This window comes from Calypte anna, chromosome 2 (assembly GCF_003957555.1).
Source record: "Calypte anna isolate BGI_N300 chromosome 2, bCalAnn1_v1.p, whole genome shotgun sequence".
NCBI classification, from domain to species: Eukaryota; Metazoa; Chordata; class Aves; order Apodiformes; family Trochilidae; genus Calypte; species Calypte anna.
In genome coordinates this window covers 95016544-95039389 of record NC_044245.1, presented here as the reverse complement: position 1 = coordinate 95039389, position 22846 = coordinate 95016544, and the positions used below count along the sequence as shown (strand labels likewise).

Below are 22846 nucleotides of genomic sequence, written 5' to 3'. Positions count from 1 at the left end.
GCTCTCTGAGCTCAGCCAAAATGGGACAATGAAACCGAAGTAATCACAGCTGTAAGTCTTGCTGTAGCCAGATATTCTTAGACAAAGAAAGGAAGAAATGGAAGTTCTGAAGGCTTCCTTGTCTGCCAGTCATTGTTTGCTCCTACTGGTTTAACACAGAAGATACTGAGAGGGCTTGAGTGAAAGTCATGTGGTCAAAGGCATAAGAGCAATGGAACACAGAGTGACAGTGGTGCAGATTTTTTCTCCCATGTCCTTATCACCTTGGTACTATATGGGAAAATAATAGTTTTAGAATTATTTACATTATCTAACAGTATTTATCATTGTCAAGATTTGTTAATAGTCAAAAGGACTGAATATTTAGCATAATTAAAAAAAAAAAAAAGAAAATAATATTAACAAACCTTAGAATTTGTACTGGTTTATTTGGCTATGGATCCTCTTGTCCTCTTACTGGACCACAACTTAAACATTTAACTATGGGAGGGAGGCATACTTCAAATTTACACAGAACATATTAAATTTCCCATGGACTTATGAAAAGGCGAGTTAACTTTTCCAAGATGAATAAAAGTACTGCAGGAATAGACTGAGGTTGAATACTGTGAAGTTTTAAGCCAGACAAATGCTCTTGCTGACTGCCAATCACAGGGTAGCTGTGTAAGTTGATGTGATAGCATCCTCTGTGTGTTAGGTTACTGGTGACAGACCCGTTTTGGACATTTGTCTGATGCTGTTTATGTGATTCCTACTACAGACAAGCTGCCTAAGATTATTTTACTGTTGTGCTGTTGACATTTAACATTAATAACTGTTGAAGCAGACATGGATTGAAAATCCTAAGGAACTCTCTAATTGCCGTGCCAGGTTCTTGTAACTGGTCTGTTAGCTTCAGACTGAATGTAAATGTTTTTTTCTGTGTTCAGGCAGGTTTTCATGATTGCTTTGCACTTGAAAGAAAGTTTGAATTAAGGGTGAAACTTAGCTAGGGATATTTTTTGGGTCATGATTCTCTGTCAGCTCAGTGTTGATCTCTTAGACATACTAATGCTTGATAAAAATTAATGGTATCATGAGAGTCCCTAGCACAAGGCAGTATACAGGAACTGTAAGGAAGGATATTAAGCATTTAATACATGCTACTAAGCATTAATTTAACTACTAAATAGCATTTTCTTCCCAGAAGGGCATAATTTATTTCTGTAGGAATAATCACATTCACCTTCTTTTGTTTCATAACAAAAACTCAGCATTTGTCAAAAAAAAAAAAAAAAAAAAAAAAAAAAAAAAAAAAAAAAAAAAAAATAGAAAAAGGAAAAAAAGGAAAAAAGAAAGAAAAGAAAGGAGGGGGAAAAAGCACATTAGCACTAGCACAGGGAGACATTTTCTTGTAGATTAACTATTTTTCTTCATTTTACTGTACAGTCTCAATTTTGTAAATAAAAATTTTATAAATATAAAGTTCTGTTTCTATATGAAAACTAGATTCTCAAGGAGTACTTCATATGGGAAACTTTGTTTCTTACTGTTTTTAGGCTGGTTTACGTTTGGTTAGTTGTTGACTGTTAGTCAGCATCACAGGGCATTTCAGAGTCTGAGTGAAGGCGTCTCCTTATTCTGCAATTTTACAGTAGAAAGGAGAAATAATATGGGTAGAAGTTCGTGTCATGTGCAACCAAAGTCTGGTGCATGGAAATAGTTAAATGGACAATAACATCAATATGATAAATCTTTTTAAAGACTGTTACTGCCTTCATAGGCATTCAAGCTGACACTTTTGATCAGATTACAAAAATGAAGGGGAATTGCCAGTAAAATGTCAATTTTCATATACCTTCATGACTACAGGGACACCCAGCTGATACAGTACAGATACAGGTACATGCATGAATTAAAATTATTAAAACCTTGTCAGTGATGTATATTGCAGCATCCCCAGGTAAGTGAGGCTGATTTTTGGCAGAAATATCAGTTTTAATTGTATTATAGCTAATAAATGTTTTTTGATAATGTTGTAATTAACTGTGCTACCACATCTCAACACAAGTTGTAAGTAGGAAATTATGGAAAAAAAAAAGGTTTTTTAAATATATATACTACTTGGACTATATTGTCCTTCAGTTTTCAGTGTACATTTTAAAAAGTGCCAATGGCTAAAGTTACAGAATAATATGTGTGCATGTTCTGAAATTATTAGTTTACCTTTATTGCTGGATTAGTCAATATTTCATTAAACAAAAAATTTGTAATGCTTAAATTGTACAAAGATGGGTGTGTCATTAAACTGATCGTATAGTCAAACTGTGTACGTTTCCAGCTGGAAACAGTTAAATATTAATGGTCTTTAAAAAAAATTGAGGAACTTGCTAATTTTTTTCCAAAGAATATTGCCATGTTTCCTTTAAAATATTTTTTCACAGCATGAATATGGGATATTTTCAGTAAATAATTTTCCCTCATGACTTTGGCTTTTTGGTTCAGTTATTTACACTTATATAATAACATGAAAGTCCAAGTGAAAGATTAAAAAAAATACTGTTCAAAAGAAATATAAGAGTTTTCTTAAAATAGTATTTTTAAAAATACAAGCAAAAATGCTATGTATTTGTCCTGTATCTCAAAAGGTTTTGAAATTTAACTGGTCAGTTAAAAATTAATTTTAGTAACCAAATTGCTTTCAGAGTTGTAGCCCACTATCTTTGTTACTGTCTAATTGAGAGCATGTTTTAGTCTACATACAGACTAATTTTCTGTTCTTTTTTCTGTTCCCCTTCATTGCTTCCTACTTATCATGCAATTAAAAAAATGCTTAATTCGTATACAGCCAGTGTTAATCAGTAATTCATGTTGTTACTCAAAAAAAAAGCAGAATTCTCCAGGCAACAATGAGCAACAGCCACGCTGCTTTGCATTTTTGTGTTTGTGTGTGATATGTTCTAGTAAAAGTTCCATAAGTAGTAGAGACAGATAAAATATTTTATATATTTATAAAATATAACTATGTTTGAATCATCAAAGGATGATATACATCCTGATAAAGGATAGAAGTTTTTAAAGTTATTATTGATTTTTATAAGAAATTACATGCCCACAGGCAATAGTGTTATTTGCTAGTTAAAAAAAAAAAAAAAATTAAGTGCAGAATGCATTGTATGTAGTGTATTACAATAGCACATCAGTCCTGTGGGAATTCTAGGATTTTTTTTCCTATTAACTTCTAATTAAGGCTGAGTGATTTTTAGAAGAGATGATTTGGCATGTGTGGTTTTTCTGCATTATCTTCCTTTCTTGGTAGAGAATATCAGATGTAAAATGTTCTAATCCAAACAAGAAAGATTATAGAGATTCACTCGGAGTAAGAATGTTCAGTTCTACTCCTATAGAAACAGAAATTTGTGTAGAAAATACAGAGACGTGTCAGAAATGAAGGAAATAACATTTTAGGTCTATAGAGTTAGACATTAGGAAAAGCTCACAGAGTGAGGTTTTTGGATTTGCACAAGGTTTTGTTATCCTCCCTAGTGCTGCATAGATGTTATTTCCAATTTAAACCCTTGGTCACATCCCTTTATCTGGGCAGCATGGGAACTGGAAGAGAAGAACCTTCTCATCTTTGTTTTTAAAGTTTAAAGGTTGCATATAAATTGAGCCATTTTTTAATGAATGCAATAATTTGCTACTGCTAGAGAGGGTAAGGATCTCCTGGGAGGGAGAGCACTGCCTTGCAGAGCAGGAGGTGGCTTTGCTTAAAGAGGCAAAAAGCAGAACTGAGCACTAGTGGTCACCTCTTCAACTATGCCAGCAATTTGTTGTGGTGGGTGATGGCTGCATCCTGTAGGGTTGTGCAATGTGAACTTAGGAGGTAAATGTGGAAGAAAAGTTACCAGGATTCAGAAAACACTTGGTTCAGTCCACACACAAAATGCTTCCTAAGTTAGAAGTCTGAAAACCATCCTGCTTTTAGTCTTAGAGATCTAGAGGATGTCTAAGGGTAGTTAAGTAAAATTTATCTCTCTTATCTCTGCCCCATCACCTCCTCCCTGTAGAATATGCTGTGTAGCATTACTGTTTTAAACCATACGTATCAGAAGAACTGTTTCACTATTACAAACTAAAATTTCTAACATCATTTACCAATATTATTTCATCATCATTATATCAACAAATCCTTTTATCGTCCTGTAATATTATCTATTTGCAATACACAACTTCTGGGGATGGAGTAGGTATAACACAAGTTAAATCACCTTAGAACTGATATGGAAATGATGTATAACCTCTGACATGACCTCGAAGCTCAGGTAAACTGCTGGAAATACTGCCATTAATAAGATCTGTATTTTCAGACAACAAGGTCACAGATTTTTTCCCAGTAATATTTCTTATGCAATAAATGTTGCCTAATAAAGGTCTCCCAAGTCTTTGTATTTTATCTCACATCATGACATTTGTATAGCAGCATTTTATAATTGAATAACAGTAAAGATGAAAATGCAAATGTCTGAATTTTATTTATAGCTGTGAAAGCATACTTTACAGTATATAACTCACTCCAAGAATAGTTATCTTAAAAGGAATCTAAATTTTTCAATGACAAGAAGCAGTTATAACTAAGTCAGTATTTACCACCAATAAATCTAATCTACATGCATTAAAGAGAAGAATTTTGCTGACATTTTTTATGGTTTGGTTTTACTGTAATATTTTATCTGTTTCTGTATGAGCATATAATCAAAATAAAGAAGTAATAGTGGTATCTAAGTTTTTTGTGATGTGGTTACTATCATTCTTAGAGATTGCTACTGTGACTGATGCATTTATGTGCTGTAAAATGTAATAAATTAATAAATTTTAAAATTCACAAGTAATATTTAATTTGTTATTCAGAAACATGAAGCATTCTAAACTCATTACCAAAAACGGTGAACTGCTTTATATTTGGGCATGATCAAAGGAGAAATATGGCTTTGCCTTTGAAAGGTAATTCACCTGCTTCTGAAGATTTCACACGGCTGTCAAGGGAAAGGTTGAAGGCAATCCCTTGTGAGTAAGCAGTAGCTATCAGGATGCATTAGGTAAAACTAACTCACACACTACCCTCATACCCTTGACCTTCCAAACACATTTGTAGATAATGTTGACATTCCTGACAGCAGACACAAATCCTCACAGTTTAGTGGGAAGATATTTCATTTCTGCATTGAAACTGTATTTTCTGTAGTATTAAGCCAGTCGCTTTTCAGAGATACAAAATTTGAGGTACAGAGCAATGCAACACATGTGGTAACCTACACTTTGCAAAACACAGCCGTGATCTTATGATGCTGTCAGTTTATTCTATATGGCAGTTGCAGAATGGGTGAATCTGTGTCTTATCATCAGTGTCTGGCAGTGAAGAACTGGCAGCTTAAATTAAACTTCCCTAGTCAAAACACTCTGAAAGGCAGTTTCTGGATCCAAACTTTCAAGATCTAGATGTTCCCATAATAGAGAGAGGCAAGCAGAATGAGGAGATGAAAACAAATATGGTCTCAAGACTTCCTAGAACAATAGGGGGGTTGGTTTGTTTTTTTCACTCTCAAAAAAACCCAAACCATTGATGGAAAAATGGCATGAGAATAAACAGAACTTGTTGCTTTTACCTGAGAGTTCTCTTTTGAATATGTTATTTTTAGCTGCATTTATGGAAATGGCAATATGTTTTCTTTCTCCTTAGATGTAAGATTAGAAAGGTTAGTGTAGTGTTTGTTCACCATTATTATCTCATGCATTTCTAGATTGCTTCCTTTCAGTCTGGGCACAATCACAATGAAAGAAAGTAATAAAATGCAGATTTGTAAAATAAATAAAGTGTTGTGTCCTGACCATCCTCCAAGAAAAATTACAGGCTTTACATAGAGCTATGCATTGTATGAGCATATACATTGTTCTGTCATAGAATTTAGGAAGAAAAGAAATGGATAAAGGGAAGAGAAGAAAACAGGATAACTGGGCTAGATTTGCACTGTCACCTTTAAGCTACCAGCTTTTCTGCACTGATTTCTGGCAGTTTATGTGTAGCTGGAAGCTGTTGTTGGGTGACTTGTTGGAAACCCTTCCCCTGGGGAAGGGGTCTGGCTTACTCCTATGCCAGTGTGCTGCCCCCCATGCCCTTTCCAGGTGTTGCCAGAACATGGTAGCATGCCTTCTGGTCCACTTATACCCTGTCCCTGGCATGAAGCCCATTCCCTGGGAAGGTGTGATTTATAGGTGTGACTCTGATTCAACAGACCTCACTAATATCCAAGGAAATAGCTAAGGCTGAAAGAGAGGAATGGAAATCAAGAGGGAAATTTTGTCATGCATGAGCAGAAAATTAATTTTGGAGGTAGGCTTTTAAATAAATTAATCTTACTCCCTTTAAAAGTCCTAATTTTTTAGTGCTGCCCAGAGATACAGTTAATCTTTTCTTAACTCCATCAAGGAGGCTGTATCTGCAGAAATGTTAAGGAGCAGTACACTCTTACCTCAATATTTTCTTCTCACAAGCAAGGTTAAATGTGATCTACTTATTCCTGACAGAAAGTTCCGTTTCTTACCACCGGAAGCTGAGGATGTTATGAGACCAGCTCTGGGAATCTCTCCCCTGAGAAAAAGAATGAAAAAAATTCAAGAGTCCAGTGAAATATTTTTTCTGGCAGTGCTCTGGAGAAGACCCCTACTCTCTCTGTTTTTGTCTCTGGGATGATGACCACATTTGAATCTCAAAATTCACAAATCTTGCTCTGTCATTTGAGCTGTCTTCCTGGGAACTTGGATATGTGTTAGCTCTTTCTTATCCAGCAAATACTTGTGTCACTTGAGATCTATGCCTGACCAGGCAAGGATTTGAGGACTGTAGCAATTAGGCATGAATAGATTTTTCTTGTATATAAATTTCCACTAATTGCTTCAGGGCTTGCATGCATTATTTTTCTATCTCCAAAGTTCAGCATTATGTGGAGAGATTGTCACAGAAGTATTTTCCAGATGGCCCCAAAAGTAGGAATCAAAAAATATTTGATACAGACATTTGTAAGAGACTGGAATAACTCATTACTAAGGATGATCAGATACAGGCTGATGTTAACAATGGATGCTCTGTGTGTGTCTGATACCAGGCCTGCTCTCCAGAAGTTCCCTTAAGTGAAGCCTATCCTGTAATAAAAGAAAGTCAGCCTAGTTGCATGATTTTTGTTCCTTGTGGTTGCATATTGTGTGAATGCCAACTTTAGATTCTGTGTGTTTTACCAGTGCTAATGATTTCATGATGTTAAGTTTGAGAAGTGGATAAGATGAGGCTGGATGTGGAGGAGGCGCTGTAGTGGTGCCTCAGGGAGTTATGCCTTGGGAAGTTTGTGTCTTGGAAGATTGGCAGCTCTCAGATTTATATGAATGGGTTGCAATGAAACTCAGAAAGGGCTGCAGTATTCACTTTTCATACAGATTTCCAGCTAATGCCCAGTTTGCTCTGAAACCGAAAGAAAGGTAACAGAACTGAAGAAACTCATTTTTTCAGAATAATTTGACAGGCATTCAGAATAGCAGAGAAAAGAATTTTGCATTTGAAGATCTTTTTTATTACTGGTTTTTATTTTTACTCCTAGAAAATATACTAGAACATTTAGAAACAGGAAGTGCTTTAATAGCTCAGATTCACCTAAAGAGCAGTAAATATTTCAGGTATTATATCTAATGTTTCTTCTAAACTGCATTTTTTTCTTTCAAGAAGGACTATTAGAAATATACTGCCTTGAGAACTCACTACTCCTTTCTCACCTTCTGTTCCCAAATTTGAAAGTGAACAATGCAGTCCTAATAGAGTAACCTGTTTAAAGGTTCATAAATCAAGGCAATAAACTAGGTGCAGACCTTTGTGCTAATAACTCAAGTTTCAAAACAAGCACTTTGTCATAAAGCAGGTCAGTAAGAAGGTATTGATCAGCTGTTTTTGAGTCAAATGTTAACACTAAGATTTTTTTCCTGTCTTTTCCAGAACTAGAGGCAGAAGAATGGTGCAAACATCTTTGCATGGAGTGCCTAGGAACCAGGCTCAATGATATAAGTCTTGGGGAACCAGATTTACTTGCTGCTGGAGTCCAGAGAGAACAAAATGGTAAGCAAATCTCTAATTGCTCCTAAATCAGTTCTTAGGTGATGTTCCATGCTATCTTTGCTTGTGGTTGTTTTTGTGAGGATTTTTATTATAAGCTAGAAGCATCTCATTAATGACTAAACACATGGATGTGTTTTTGAGACTCGCTGTTGTTTTTTCTACAAATGAAGATGATTTAATTCCATGCCATGAGTTCATGTGCTCATCGCATTCACATTTTCCTGTCATGGGAAATGATGACTGTGACCTTTCTAGTTCTGGAAACAGTGGCCTCTGTGCAGAGAAATAAAATAGCAGCTGTTGTTCCACAGCCTTTAAAGGACAGCGATGAACATGGCAACAACACCTTGGGCTGCAAAACAGGTACCTACTTTAAACTCATACCTGTCTTGAGTAATGGAGTCAAGGTCATCTATATGGTGTTCAAATGCAGGTGAAAAGTGAAATGGCAGATTCCAATTAGCACTAAGCCTGAGCTTGTAAGTCTTCACCTAAAGGCTTTTTGGGACAGACCTTTAGATTAGACACATGCACAGGAAGGATGCTAGTGGATGGAATATACAATCACAAAAAAAAAAATCTCTGATTATCCTCTCATTTAATTCCTATTAATGAACATGAGGGCGACACAAACGGTGCTCCTTTTTTCCTTCTACATTACAGCAATCAATGATTATTACTGTCTGGATGCTTTTATAAAACCCAATAGCTTTTAACAAAGCAATAAACTAAACTGCCTCAATGGTCATAAAATATCAAGCCCACTACCATTACAAACAAAATTATGAAATTAAATTATAGAATTAATAGCACTGTATTGATCATATTGTTTTAATTTCATAAGATAGTCCGGACATCTCTGAACCTAATAAATAACGCATACAGAAATTTTTAAGAAATTTTATTCAAAAATCAGACATTATTCAAGTGCAATTTAAAAGAAGTTTAAATGTTTGTGAGGTTTTTTTGCCAGCTATGAGACACAGGATTTATTTGTAGTCTCAGATTCCTTAGCAAACATAGAAGGGAGAAGTACTAATATCGTAGGAAAATTCTAAGGGTCAGACACCACCCAAAGCATCTTATCTGCTATGTGCTCATAGGCTATGAGTATAAAACTTATATGCTCACTATTGAAGAGAGAGATATAGTAGATAAATGTGGTTTCTTCACTAATGTGAAAGAAAATACATCTTGTTAAAAGTCTGTGATGTGACAGAAAAATAGCTTGAAGTTGTTCAAGCTTTTTTCTGCAGTGAATTCCTCTACTGTCCAGAAGCTTTTTGCAGTGGATGGCAAATAACTACATTTCATCTTGTTCTTGAAAGAGATCCAGATAAACCTATGACCTCCAGATGAGATGGATTAGTTCTGTTGAATGAACTATTCTTGTTTCAGTTGCCTTAGTCTAGAAATTAATTACAGAGTTACTAACCATCATCTGTGAACATAATTAGCCTCTTCATTGTTCTAAGTAAATAAATGAAAGGAAACAAAGAAGCAAAGCATGTATTTGTTGTACAAATCACATGAATAAGAATGCATGGAGGGTATCATTAGCCATGTTCTTTGAAACCAAGTAACTGAATCTGTATAATCCAATATTTGACAAACATGCTCAGCTAAATCATTAGTTACAGTGTCTCAGATACATAATTCTAGTACCTATCTGCTTCCTTCCCTTGACTCCTTGAAGCACAACTCCTCATATTAATATGTATGTTTGAAATTCAAAGTTGTCCTTAGTTGTCTTGTTCAGAAGCAAAGCAAATTCTATTTTGTGGGCATTTTGATCAACTTGAAAGGAGGAGAGAGTACAGGTGTTCTTACTGCTGGTATGAAATCTAGAATGTTGTTAATTTAGCTGTGCTGTAAGAACCTGCAGCTGCACTCAGATTTCCTTAGCTGACTCCTTCAGTGACATGAGTTGAGTGGAGTGGTCACTTGAGTTTATACTAGTTACCCTTTTCTGAAAAGTTACCTTTTCTTTTTTTCAGTGTCATTCCTCACATTATAGTTTTCTGGAAAAGTTGAATAATTGGTGAGCTCTGATAAAAGATTCAAATTCAAACTTCGTTTTCTTGCACATTTGCCCTATGTTGTAGATTTTAAAGGTGTGCCATGGGGAATTGTAGTTCAAAAGATAACTGAAAAATTTTCAAAGTCTGGTGAGCTTTTGTTGACCTGAAACCAAGAGATCAAAGTTAACTTTGCAATTTAAAACGCATGAAAAGGGACAATATGTATAAAATGTCTACATTCTTGCTCATTGTGAAAATGGCAGCTGTGTCACTCTCAGGGTCATTTTATTATTTTTGTGTTTAATAAAAACTGTACATTGGTATAGTACCTTTGAATATCATTATTTCAAAGATATTGCAAATACGTCTCTTCACAGAATTCCTAAGTTAGTCCATGCAGTAATGTTTACTTGGGAGATGTGAGAGTACAGCCTGTAAAACCCATAATAGAATCATAAAGCCTTAGCATTTAGTTTCATGTGGGCTCTGTTCCCTGACCCACACGAGGGCTTTCTTTCAGGTCACTGAACAAAAGACATCTCTCAGTACATGTGCAAGACCACACGTTGCATTTTCATAAAGCCTACAGTGTGAGCCTTTTTGCAGTTTTAGATACATTATTTTCTTCACACTGTAAGAGCTAAAAGCAATTGAATAGTGGTATTATAATGTTGAAAACTCCATGATATGAAAGGGTGTTAATACCATTAATCCTAAAAGAAGACGTATATTGACCATTAATCCCATCTCATTCCACTGTCTTTTTTCAAGTGGTTTTGTCCTAAAGATTTTCTGAAATGTTAATACTTTGCTAAAGACACTTCTTTGATTGTAAAAGAACTAGCCTAAGAACTTTTTTTTTCATGAGCTTCTTTAAATTTTCCTAGCAAGAATATTTTTAATATACTATGTACTTCATCTGTCCATTCCATTTCTTGAAGGACATTTGTATGGTGGATGTCATGTACTTGGAAAGGTATTCACTGAAGAGATCAAGTAAAATGTCTGTCTCTTGAAAAAGTTTTTTGTTGTGTAGGTTTCTTTTTTAGTCCCTGTATTTGATCACTGTAGCCAGTTCCTTCACTTTGCAGCATTTGTAATAATTCTGATTGTTATTGTGTATGCCCTGAGACTATTAAAAAACTTTGCTATGTCTTACTAATATATTTTACAACTGAAGACTCACATTTCAGAAAATACTTGGCAAGGGAAATCTGTGTGCTTTCTATGGTTTTTCTAACATTTCTTATTGTTACATCTGAGGCTGTTTATTCATCCATTCTCATTCTTGTTCTCCTGAAATGAGCTTTTGCTCTCAGAAGGAGAGACATCTGATTCTCTGTGACCCCAATGCAACAATACAGTCTGCAAAACAGTTTGTTCCAAAGGCTGGCAAAATTCATGTTTGGCATGTAAATGTCAGGGCTAAAAGGCCACACACCCATGAGGTATTTCTGTAGTATGAGAAAAAAAATTTACAGTAGTGCAGTGATCTGAAAAAGCCATTCATTTATATTTCTGAGTTGTTCAGCAAGTGGTAGTGAGAGCTATTTTATTGTGGTTGCACTGTTGCTTGACCCTCCTGCACCAAGCAATTCTGAAGCAGTGATAGCTGAAAGAGCCAAACTATAGATCTGCAGTGCTTACAACAGAGACCTCTGGCCATAAAGTCTTGAAGGAAGAATAGAGAAGACATTTAAGCCACCCTTGTGCAAAGCACATCAGCAACAGAAAGCTTATCACTGGATTTAGTCTCTGTTATTGCTTTCAAGAAGTGTTACTGCAAATGGTTCTGTGTAAACTCCACTGCAAAAAGTTAGTCTTAGGTGGTTTTCTTTTTATATTAAGGCTCAAAAATAAATGCTCCTTAGTTTGCAGTAATATGCATATTACAATAAAAGTGATATTTGAAAGGAAGCTTCTGTTACTCTCCAAACATTTTACTTTCTTTCTCCTGTAAATCTAAATTATTTGTTTGTATTCATAAGCCTTTTAGCAGCAACCCTACCTCTATTTAGATTTCTTTTCACACAAAACACAGTGTCTTACTTTATCTGAACATTCATTTAGAGAAAGAATGAAAATATAGTAGTAAATATATTTGAGAAAGAATGAAAATATAGTAGTAAATCAAAGTCACTAAAGCCTACATGATACTATTCAGATAACAAATTAATATAATGGCAGTGGAGCTATATACAATGATAAGGCAAATAATAATACACAGTTATAACTCCTGGAAACAAAGTCTGGACTTAATTAGATCTGTCAGCATTGTTGACGAGTAGTCTTCTAAATAATATCGTGTGGTACTTAAGCACACATTTCATATTCCTTAGGTTTCTTGAGCTGCCACTAGGAAAAAAAAATAATGAATTTAGAGTGCTGTCTTCATTTAAAAGAACTGGAAACTTCCTTTCCAACTCTCAGTGCATTTGAAAGCATTTTTAGTACACTTCAAAATATTAGAATGAAATATATATATATATATATATTTAAATTTTTTGTCTGCCTAAATTGTCATCATATCTGGAATTTTTCCATGCTCATGCTTTTATTTTTCAAAATATCACTGTTTCAACTATGTCACTGTATTTTCATTCTCTTTAAAAAGAAGTAAGAAGAAAGACATCATGCTAAATGGACAATATGGAATGACAGACTATGTTTATTGTGAAAAAGTAACCAGAATATTCAGTACATTATTGATTTAAAAGTGCCATAATAAGGCAGTGCTACTAAATTTACTCTTTAAGAGCACTTCATTCTTTCATGAAGGCTGTATTCCTATCTGTTTTGAACACTATCTGTTTAGTAACACTAAAATAACTGAACATGTGTACTAAATCAGATTCTATTTAATAGAATAGAACTGCAAAACTGATATAAACCATGAAGAAAATATGAAAATGTAAAAAATTCAAATATTTAAGCTAAAGAAAAGTCGTATTCCATCTCCTGCTACTGTAGTTCATTTATTGTTAGATGTCATGCCTGCAATATTAATATTCTATGTTAACTGGTGCTTTGGCTTTTTTTTTTTTTAATTGACTTATAAAGCTAATTTTCATTTTAGAAGTCTGGAAAAGTTTAAAAGATAATTGACTTTTTACTTTTACTCCCTGCCTAATATTTAAATTAATATCTCATGTAATGACTTCCTCTGTAAAGTTTTTCCTCTGTTAAATAACATTTATTTTACCTTCATTTTCTATTTACAAAGATTCCACAGTGCAGCAGTCTTGCTTCCTGGGTTTAATTGCAAGAACCTCATTAATTAGTTAGTAAAAATGTAATTTTTTCCTAGTGAACATTGCCCTTGAATCCTGAGAAAAGGATTATTATTTCTTTATGCTACATATTGAGATTATAAACTACAATCAAGCAAAGAGACTTTGTAATTACACTCATAGAGCTGACTTGTTTTAGGGCATTTTCTAGTGTTTGTGATTTGCTACATAAGAGCATTTCACGTTTTTTTATTTCTCCTCGGTTATCCTTAATCCATTTTTAAACTTTTTTTTTTTTTTTTTTAATAAACAAAACATCTGGCTTTATTCAGAAAAGAAAGGTGTTTACAGTTTAATAGCTGATTAATCCATTCAGTTTTCAGATTATTCATTATATTACTAGTTATCAGTGAAACAATATCAAGTAATTTACATTTTTTTCATACATTTTTAATGGAAGCAAAGCAGAATAATTATAAGGAAAGGGATTTAACTGATTCTGAAGTCCTGATTCCTCAGTGTGAGACAGAGGGAATCATTCAAGTAGACCTGTCACATGGAGAAGCACAAAAGGTTACTTCAAGACTTTGAGCTCTCTTTCCACCTCAAAATTAGGTGGAATTTCCACCTTCTAGGTAGAAACTGAACATTTGCTTTCAAAGCCTGCTCTTATGTAGATCCCACCAACCTGACTGCCTGCTTCCGTAAGTAGTTTTTCCCTTGCAACAAAGCATTTGGATGGCAAGACTAGCAAGATCGCAATGTTATCTGGTCAGTTCTCCAACTGGGATGATTTAGGCAAAGGAATCCAGTGATAAAATGCTTAGAATCAGGATCATTGCTTTTAACACATCCATTTTGCATTCCTAGTACAGCTGGACTTTGAGCTGGAAGACTTTGAGCACTTCAGAGTTGCTGCCAAGTCTCCATCTCAGTCAATATGCTCATTCTACCAAAGACTCTTCTGCTCCTTTTCTCTGGAAAACATTATTCAAGGTCATATTCTTGCCAAAGTCCAAATGCTGAACACCTTTACATACACAAAGTGTATAATGAGGCTTTGTTCTGCTTACTCAAGGAGATAGGGAAGAGCAGTTGTGTGGAAAACAGTAGGATAAATGTAGTAATATATCAGCATTTTTTTCTCACCCTGGCTCCACCACTCTCCGAACTTTTCTCTCATCAGTTTTAAAAGAGGGAGGGGGATTGTGATGCTGAATGCTGAAGAATGGCACCTGCTCAATCTCAGCCTTTTCTTGTCCAACAGGATAGCATCCATTTGTTTTGTTTCTTCCATCTCCCTGTTTTCTGGGAGAAAACTCAGAAAACCCTCATTAACTTCTATTTACATAATCTTACTACCTGATGAACTGTTATTATCTCATCCCACTCATATGCAGATGGTGACTGACCCACAGAAGCTAAATAACTTAGGCAGTGTGGTTCAGAAGATCTAGTGACAGAATTCAGCTGGGGTTCACAAATCTAGTCTAAGAATGTTTGGTTTTGCGTGGATGAGAGCAAAATTTGCCTCTAAAAACTGAATTAATGTAATAACATTATATAGATAGCTAGTGAAATATTTTTTGAAATGGAAAAGCTGGACCCTACATTTTAATTCCTAAAATCATTTAATAGTATCCACACCTTTTCATGTCCTCAGTTTCCCACTACTAGTAAGTATGACGAATTTTTTGTTTCAAAAGCAAATACATCCATCCTCAGTCTTCTCTGGCACATATGTTTGTACACTTGCTTTTCTTGCCAATTTTTGTAACTTCCAAGGGTGCTACATTTTACCCTGCACCTGTTGTTTAGTTTAATCAGACATACTCTCTTTAATCCATGACACCTCACCTTAGACAGTGACCTCCCATGCACAGTCAGCAAATGGCTCCTGTCAGTTTGAGGATACCACACGTCCTGAATAACCTTCATGCAATAATCTCTTCAAACACAGGGGAGCTGAGCATTTCCTAAGTATCCTGATGACTTCTATAACAACATTCCCTGACTTCAACAGCACAGGTTAATGTTTACTTAAAATTAAGTGCACCTCTCTGTTTACTCTGCTGTCTGAGGTGCTCTGCCAGTGAATACAGACAGGGTATAGGGAAAGATTTCCATTCTCATACAACAGCTCCATTCCCCCATACACACCTCATGTGATTTTGTAATGTGCAGGGGTGTCTGAGAGAACCAGCTGATATGTCAGTCATCTGTATCTTTTTTTTTCAAGTAGAGGAGATAAGTAACAGGCAGTCACAGCACAGCAATGCAAAACTGGAGGCTAATATATGATAAAAGCACACCTCCATAGCTCCTAGGCATTTTTGCATGTCCATCACAATGACATCGGGATACTGAAAAAGGTCGTATTTGTCTATATATGGGTATAGATATAAATACATATATAGATGATACAGATGTTGATATAGATGAAAGATATAGATGATACAGATTAGATTAAACGATATAGATAGATCTAGATGATACTGATATATAATTCCCCTGTGAGGTAGAAGTTTTCTTGTTCTCCACCATTCCCTACCCAATGCAGTCACTGACCCATACTCCCATGTAAGACTTTCCATTTACTTCACCAAAGGCTAGGTTAGACCTGTGCCCAAAGCATTCCTCTGAGGTTTAGGAGAAATTCTTTGCAGTGATCTCAGAAGCACCTGCTGATCTATTTGTGCTGTGTGTCAAAAGACTTTTACAACACATTAGGAGTTTCACACTTGGGACCTTAGTCATAAAATGAAACTTTTAGGACTAACACACGTTAGTGTGATTAATGAGAACTAGAGCCTGGGAGAAGAGGTTGAATGGCTATAAGGCTGAATGAATCTACTGGGGAATCATTAATAGAACAAAGTTAAATTGACTGAAACAGAATAACATTGGGGATGACCAGTTTACTTGTAGCAATTCTTGCTGCTCACCCACCAGTTCCCTGCTTCCCTTATTCCTCAGCCAAACTTTTGCTACTTTATTAATGCACACACGTTCACATATAGCATATTTTATATTAACTTGCTTATTTGCAGTATTTGCATACAGAAAACCGTATGTATGTTCAATGGTTACAAAATTTATTAATGGCATTTATTTAAAATTATCTCCCTATTACTGTGCTTTACTTCCTTATATATGATTTAATGGTGGTTTATATAGTCTTGTTTCTTTCCTTTTTTCTTTTCTTTTTGTTTTTTTTTTTAAGGGTAGTTTTTGCATTGCTTCTTATATCACATACAATTCAGGCACTTCATGAAATTGTTAATGCCCTTGACCTCTTACTGCAATGAGTGCACAGTAAAAATGCAGCTGGTAGCCATTGATGTCATGGCCATAATAATGTAGCATGTTAAATCAGATTTTTCAAGAAAGCAACAGCTTATTAAAAATGCTATTAATGTGACAAATGAGTATGAGTTTGGCAAATACATAGAAATTGAATGCAAAGAATGTAATTAATAACAAGCTTCAATAAGTAAACCTGGGTTTACAATTTCAAAGCCAGTTTTTCTAATGGGCAATGGTTATACAAGCTTGTTTTGCCAGAAATTACAGGATACCTGTAATTCTGTTCTTTGAGAAAGGAGCTTTTATCAGAATTCAAGTCAGTCTAGATTTTGATTTGCAAAGAATCATGGACCTTAGTATGAAGATGGTTCCTCACCTCTGGTCATTGCAAGAAATTTGGACTTGATTTCTGAGCCATCAGTAACTAAAGTTTTCATATTTTTTTCCTCAGGATAGAGTCTTGCTTTAACTGAAACGCCTTATTTTGTGTTGCTCTGTTTTTTTTCCAGAACGATTCAATGTATATCTTATGCCTACACCAAATTTAGATATCTATGGGGAATGTACAATGCAGATCACACATGAAAACATCTATCTCTGGGACATCCACAATGCCAAGGTCAAGCTGGTCATGTGGCCTCTGAGCTCTTTGAGGAGATATGGACGTGACTCAACATGGTTCACATTTGAGTCTGGAAGGTAAGAACTGTGAAGAAGGAGCAAGAAGAAATAAGCAATAATTTTTGAGAAGCAGTGTGATGAGTTAGATTAGCCTCTCATTATAGTGAAAGGTGAACTACATGGCCTCTCCAAAGACTTTCATTTGTTGAATATTAATTTTCAATATATTCAACATGCTCAATATATTCAAAGTAAACATTAATGTATCTTATATTTAAACTGAACTTAAGCTTTCCCTGACTTTTATTTAACTGTAGTTGAATTGTCATTCTTAAGGCTTATGAACCTCACTGTGCTCAAACACTAGGGTGGTATAATTTGAGTACTTTTGATGTAGAAAAAATTAATTCTGGAACATGGAAAAGGCTCATCACACAGCATGAATGGAATAACTTCTGTTACGGTGGATATTACTCTTTTTGGATGTTCCTGATGACTGATTGCCACCCTAGAGTATAATTGCAAGCAGTACAGAGAACATTGTGAATCCATAAAAAAGCTAGCTCTTTTTTCCGCCTGCATTTTTAATCATCATTGCCATTTCTATCCTCAGATCAGTTTTAAATGTCCATAGAGCTCTGTTTTGCCTCCTTTTCATATCTTTTTCATGCATTTCTTATCTTTTCGTCAGGTCTGCTGCCTTTTCTGCACAGAAATAATTCTACATTTATCTCGGTCTTCAGTGGTGTTTCCTCTTGTATTCTATGGTTCTAGACTTTTCTAGGCTTGTTACACTCCCCTATGCAGAGCCTTTCTGAAGCAATCTGTGAAATTGTGTCTCTACAAAAGTGTCTCTACACTCTTGGATTAGCCACACTGCCTTGTTGAACTATGTTATATACATTTCGATGTGTACATATTCAATATCATTAACAAATATTCACAAAAGTATAGATGATAATCACAAACAAATAGAGAGATCAAATGTACCCTTCAGCCCAAGGAGGCAGATATCATGGTAAGGGGCTGTTATAAACCACTCAACCAGGGAAAGGAGATTGATGAAGTGTTCTATGAGCAGCTGGATAAAGTTTCAGATTCGCTCCCCCTTGTTCTTTTGGAAGACTTCAACTCATCAGATGTCTGCTGGAAATATAATACTGCAGACAGGAAGCAGTCCTGGAGATTCTTGGAGTGTGTGGAAGATAGTTTCCTAACACAGCTGGTGGCTGAGCCAGCTAGGGAAAACTCACTGATAGATCTGATGTTTGTGAACAGAGAAGGACTAGTGATAGATGTAAAGGTTGGTGGCAGTCTTGGACAAAGTAACCATGAGATGGTTGAGTTTTCACTTCTTGGGGAAGTAAGGAGGGAGGTCAACAGATCTTCCTCCCTGGCCTTCTGAGGGGCCGACTTTGATATGTTTAGGATATTGCTCGATGGTATACCCTGGGATATAGTCCTCAGGGACAAAGGAGTCCAGGAAGGCTGGACAGTCCTCAAAAGGTAAATCCTTAAGGCAGAGGCACAAACTGTACCTGTGCATCTTAAAAGGAAAGTCTATTGCCTATGGAAGGAAGGGCAGGCAACTCAGGAAGATTACAAAGTTGCTGTGAAGATATGTAGGACTAAAATCAGGGAGGCCAAAGCTCAGCTTGAATTTTACCTGGCTAGTATCATTAAAGATAATCAAAAGAGTTTCTATAAATACAGAAATAGCAAAAGAAGAGCTAGGGAGAATCTCCCCCCTCTACTTGATGTGGGAGGGAAACTTATGTGGGAGGGAAACTTGTGACCGAGAACAAGGAAAAGGCTGAACTGCTGAGTGCTCATTTGGCTCAGTCTTTGCTAATGCAAATTGCTCCCTGAGGGTACAGCTCCCTGAACTGGAAGACCAAGATGGGGAGCAGAATGAAGCCCTCCTAGTCCGTGAGGAAATGATCAGTGCCTTGTTGTGCTGCATCAATGTGCCCAAGTCTATGGTACCAGATGGGATCCACCCGAGGGTATTAAAGGAGCTGGCAGAAGTGCTCACCAAGCCACTCTTCATTATTTATCAACAATCCTGGAGAACTGAGGAGAACTGGGGAGGTCCCTATAGATTGGAAACTGGCAAATGTAATGCCCATCTACAAGAAGGGCCAAAAAGATGATCTGGAGAACTATAGGCCTGTCAGTTTGACCTTAATACCAGGTAAGGTTATGGAGCAGGTCATCTTGAGTACACAGTACAAGACAACCAGGTGATCAGGCCCAGTCAGCAAAAATGTTTACAAAATGTAGGTCCTGTCTGACTAACCTGATCTCCTTCTACAACAAGATGACTTGTAGATGAGGGAAGAGCTGTGGACGTCTATTTGGACTTTAGTAAAGCTTTTGACACTGTCTCTCACAGCATTCTTCTTCAGAAGCTTATGGCACTTGGCTTAGATAAATATACCCTGCACTGGATAAAAAATTGGCTGCGTGGTCGGGCTGAAAGTGTAGTCATTAATGGAACTAAATCTGGCTGGCGACCGGTCATGATTGGTGTCCCCCAGGGTTCAGTACTGGGGCCTCTTCTCTTTAATATCTTCATTAATGGTTTGGCTGAGGGGATTGAGTGTACCCTCAGTAACTTTGCAGGTGACACCAACCTAGGTGTCTGTGTGGATTTCCTGGAGGGTAGAGAAGCTTTACAGCAGGACCTGGGCAGGTTGAACCAATGGGCCAAGGTTAATTGTATGAGGTTGAACAAGGCCAAATGCCAGGTCTTGCACTTGGGTCATAACAACCCCAGGTAAGCTACAGACCTGGGGAAGTGTGGTTAGAGAGCTGTAAGGTGGAAAGGGACCCCCGGGGGTTATTGGTTGGCAGTCGACTTAATAGGAGTCAGCAGTGTGTGCAGGTGGCCAAGAAGGCCAAGGGTATCCTGGCTTGTGTTAGGAACTCAGTGGCCAGCAGGAACAGGGAGGTGATCATCCCTCTGTACTCAGCTCTGGTGAGACTGCATTTTGAGTTCTGTGTTCAGTTCTGGGCAAGGACAGAGAAGTGCTGGAGGGTGTCCAGAGAAGGCAACAAAGCTCATCAAGGGAGTAGAGCACAAGTCCTGTGAGGACTCCTGAGGGAGCTGGGGGTGTTCAGTCTGGAGAAGAGGAGGCTGAGAGAAGACCTGAGAGCTCTCTTCAACCACCTCAAGGAGGTTGGAGTGAGGAGGGAAGCAGCCTCTTCTCCTTAGGGAACTATGATAGGACCAGAGGGAATGGATGGAAGCTGCACCAGGAGAGGTTTAGGCTGGATATTAGGAAATATTTTTTCACTGAGAGGGCTGTCAGGCACTGGAATGGCCTGACCAGGACAGTGGTGGAGTCACCATCCCTGGGGGCATTCAAAAGGCATTTAGACCTGGTCCTTAAGGACATGGTTTAGTAGTTGACTGTGGTGTTAGAGGAAGGTTGGACTGGATGATCTTGGAGGTTTCTTCCAACCTAAAACATTCTGTGATTCTGTAATGACCAGAATTCTTCTGCAGTTTCTTATATGGGAGTTACCACTTAACTCAGTATAGCCAGACTGACATCACAAGAGCATTTCTGTACTCAGCTGCTTTCTGTGATGGTTTCACTATTAAAAATCATTGACATCATTACTTCTTTTTATTTAATTTTTTTTTTCTAAAAATTAGCAATAGCTTACACATGCTTTGATTTAACTTCAATTATTAAGCTGTGGGGCTCATTGTGCAATTTTTGGCAAGAATAATTTGCTAAATAATTTCTTCCCTTAGGCCTCAAACTACCTCATGTGAAACTAGTTCAAGTGGCATACCTTTGCAATACCAGAAGACTAATAAAAACAATGCCTGAAACCCACATATTATTCTGGGGAAAAACAAGCAAGCAAGCAAAGAAATTAAAACTCCTAGGATTTTGCTTTATCCTGTTCTTTGTGAATATCCTACTTATCTGACTCTTTGGCTAAATTTATATTTGAAAGTATGCATTTTATTAAAGGGGAAGAGTTTATTTTTGCATGAAAAGTTAATGATTGAAGACTTACTAATGTTTGCTTATTCAGAGTAGTATATCCGTCTGTGAGCAGAACTACTTGTTTTAATTGATTTTGAAGGAAACTATCTTTGGAGATGGGAATCATCATTAGCTAAAATTAGGCTGCTAAAACTAATTCAGATTAATCAACTTGAAGTTGATTTCTTACACACATCTAAAAATGTAGGTGTGTCATTCTCTACAGTGGTTTAATTATGAAAAGAAGAAATCATTCCATATAGTGAAATTCTTTTTTTTTTTTTTGGTAAGATATTTTCTTTCTCTACTGCTCTGTCTTTATCTGTGGCACATCAGTATTAACAAACTATGTATAGTGATTGCACATATTAATTTAAAACCTGAATTTTATTTTTCTGCATTTTCAATCATCCTACAGTATTTAAATTCCAAAGTAGTACTGAATGTCATCTGCCCCTTCAATTCATGACAAGGCAACCTGAGGAAAAGTGGATTGTTTTCCTTAGTGTTATTGTTATGAGCTACCTCTGCCTGTATCTGCCATGCTTTATTGTCTTTGTTATGATTCTTCTTTTGCTTGCTTGGGATTGTTTTATCCATCTGATTTTGAAATGCATAAAGATTAGATGTAGACTGGCAGAAAAACATAGATGTGAAAAATAGGCCTAGAAAAAAAGGCAATATCTATGTAGTCTTCATATCTCAAGACTACATAGGGCTACATTAAAACTAATTTTAAAATTTGTTATTGATTTGTTTAAGTTTTTATTTTTTAATCAGCATCTTTCTCATCTTCCTGAATATGATTTTCTTTGTCCCTTGATCTGCTGGTACCTTAACATGGTAAATTCTTGATGCATGCTGTCTTATCAGAAGTGAAACACTCATCCATGTTTTATGAGAATGTAATGCAACAAAAGTGTTGTTGCTTTATTTTTTCCCTAAGGCTTAAATATTAAATTTACACAATTTCAATTTAAAGGAAGTATTTTTAAACAAGTTCTTATGTTTTATTGAGTTTTAACAGCTCTGCGGTATAGGTGTATGTGGCTTGCATGAACATTAAAAAAGCTCAGTTTTATACATTTATTACCCATCTTCAGTATTGGTATTACTTAGTTTCAGAAAAGGAATCCCTCCCATTGAAATAAATTTGCATATTCACACGAAAACACTAGGATAAATAAATATATGCAAAAATAAGCTTTCAGATAAGATAAATTAAATTTATCTTTTATTAAGTGTGTTTCTGTAAGCATTTAAATGGAAATGGACTCAAATATATAAAACTAAACTGTTCACTTTCCTGATGAAATGTCATAACTACACAATTGGGAAGATGTCTAAAATATGGGAGGAATGAACACAAATTCTTCTAAACTGATGGATTTTAATGTTTAGTTTTCCAATGAACTGGAGTTTATAGACAAATATCTTTGCACTACCTATGTAGTTAGACCTATCCTTGTTTTACATATTTTAGTGTACCAATAAAAGTAAATATTTCTTTCACAGTGATTTACT

General features: G+C 36.0%; 1 protein-coding gene across 1 annotated transcript in view; it reads left to right on the top strand.

The window, feature by feature from the left end:
- DOK6 (docking protein 6) overlaps window positions 1-22846 on the top strand; it is a 243745-nt gene that overhangs the window by 139533 nt on the left and 81366 nt on the right. The window contains exons 4-5 of the mRNA XM_030445573.1: window positions 8018-8137; window positions 17204-17393. Of these exons, the coding sequence (XP_030301433.1) occupies window positions 8018-8137; window positions 17204-17393 (310 nt within the window). The remainder of the gene's footprint in view (window positions 1-8017; window positions 8138-17203; window positions 17394-22846) is intronic.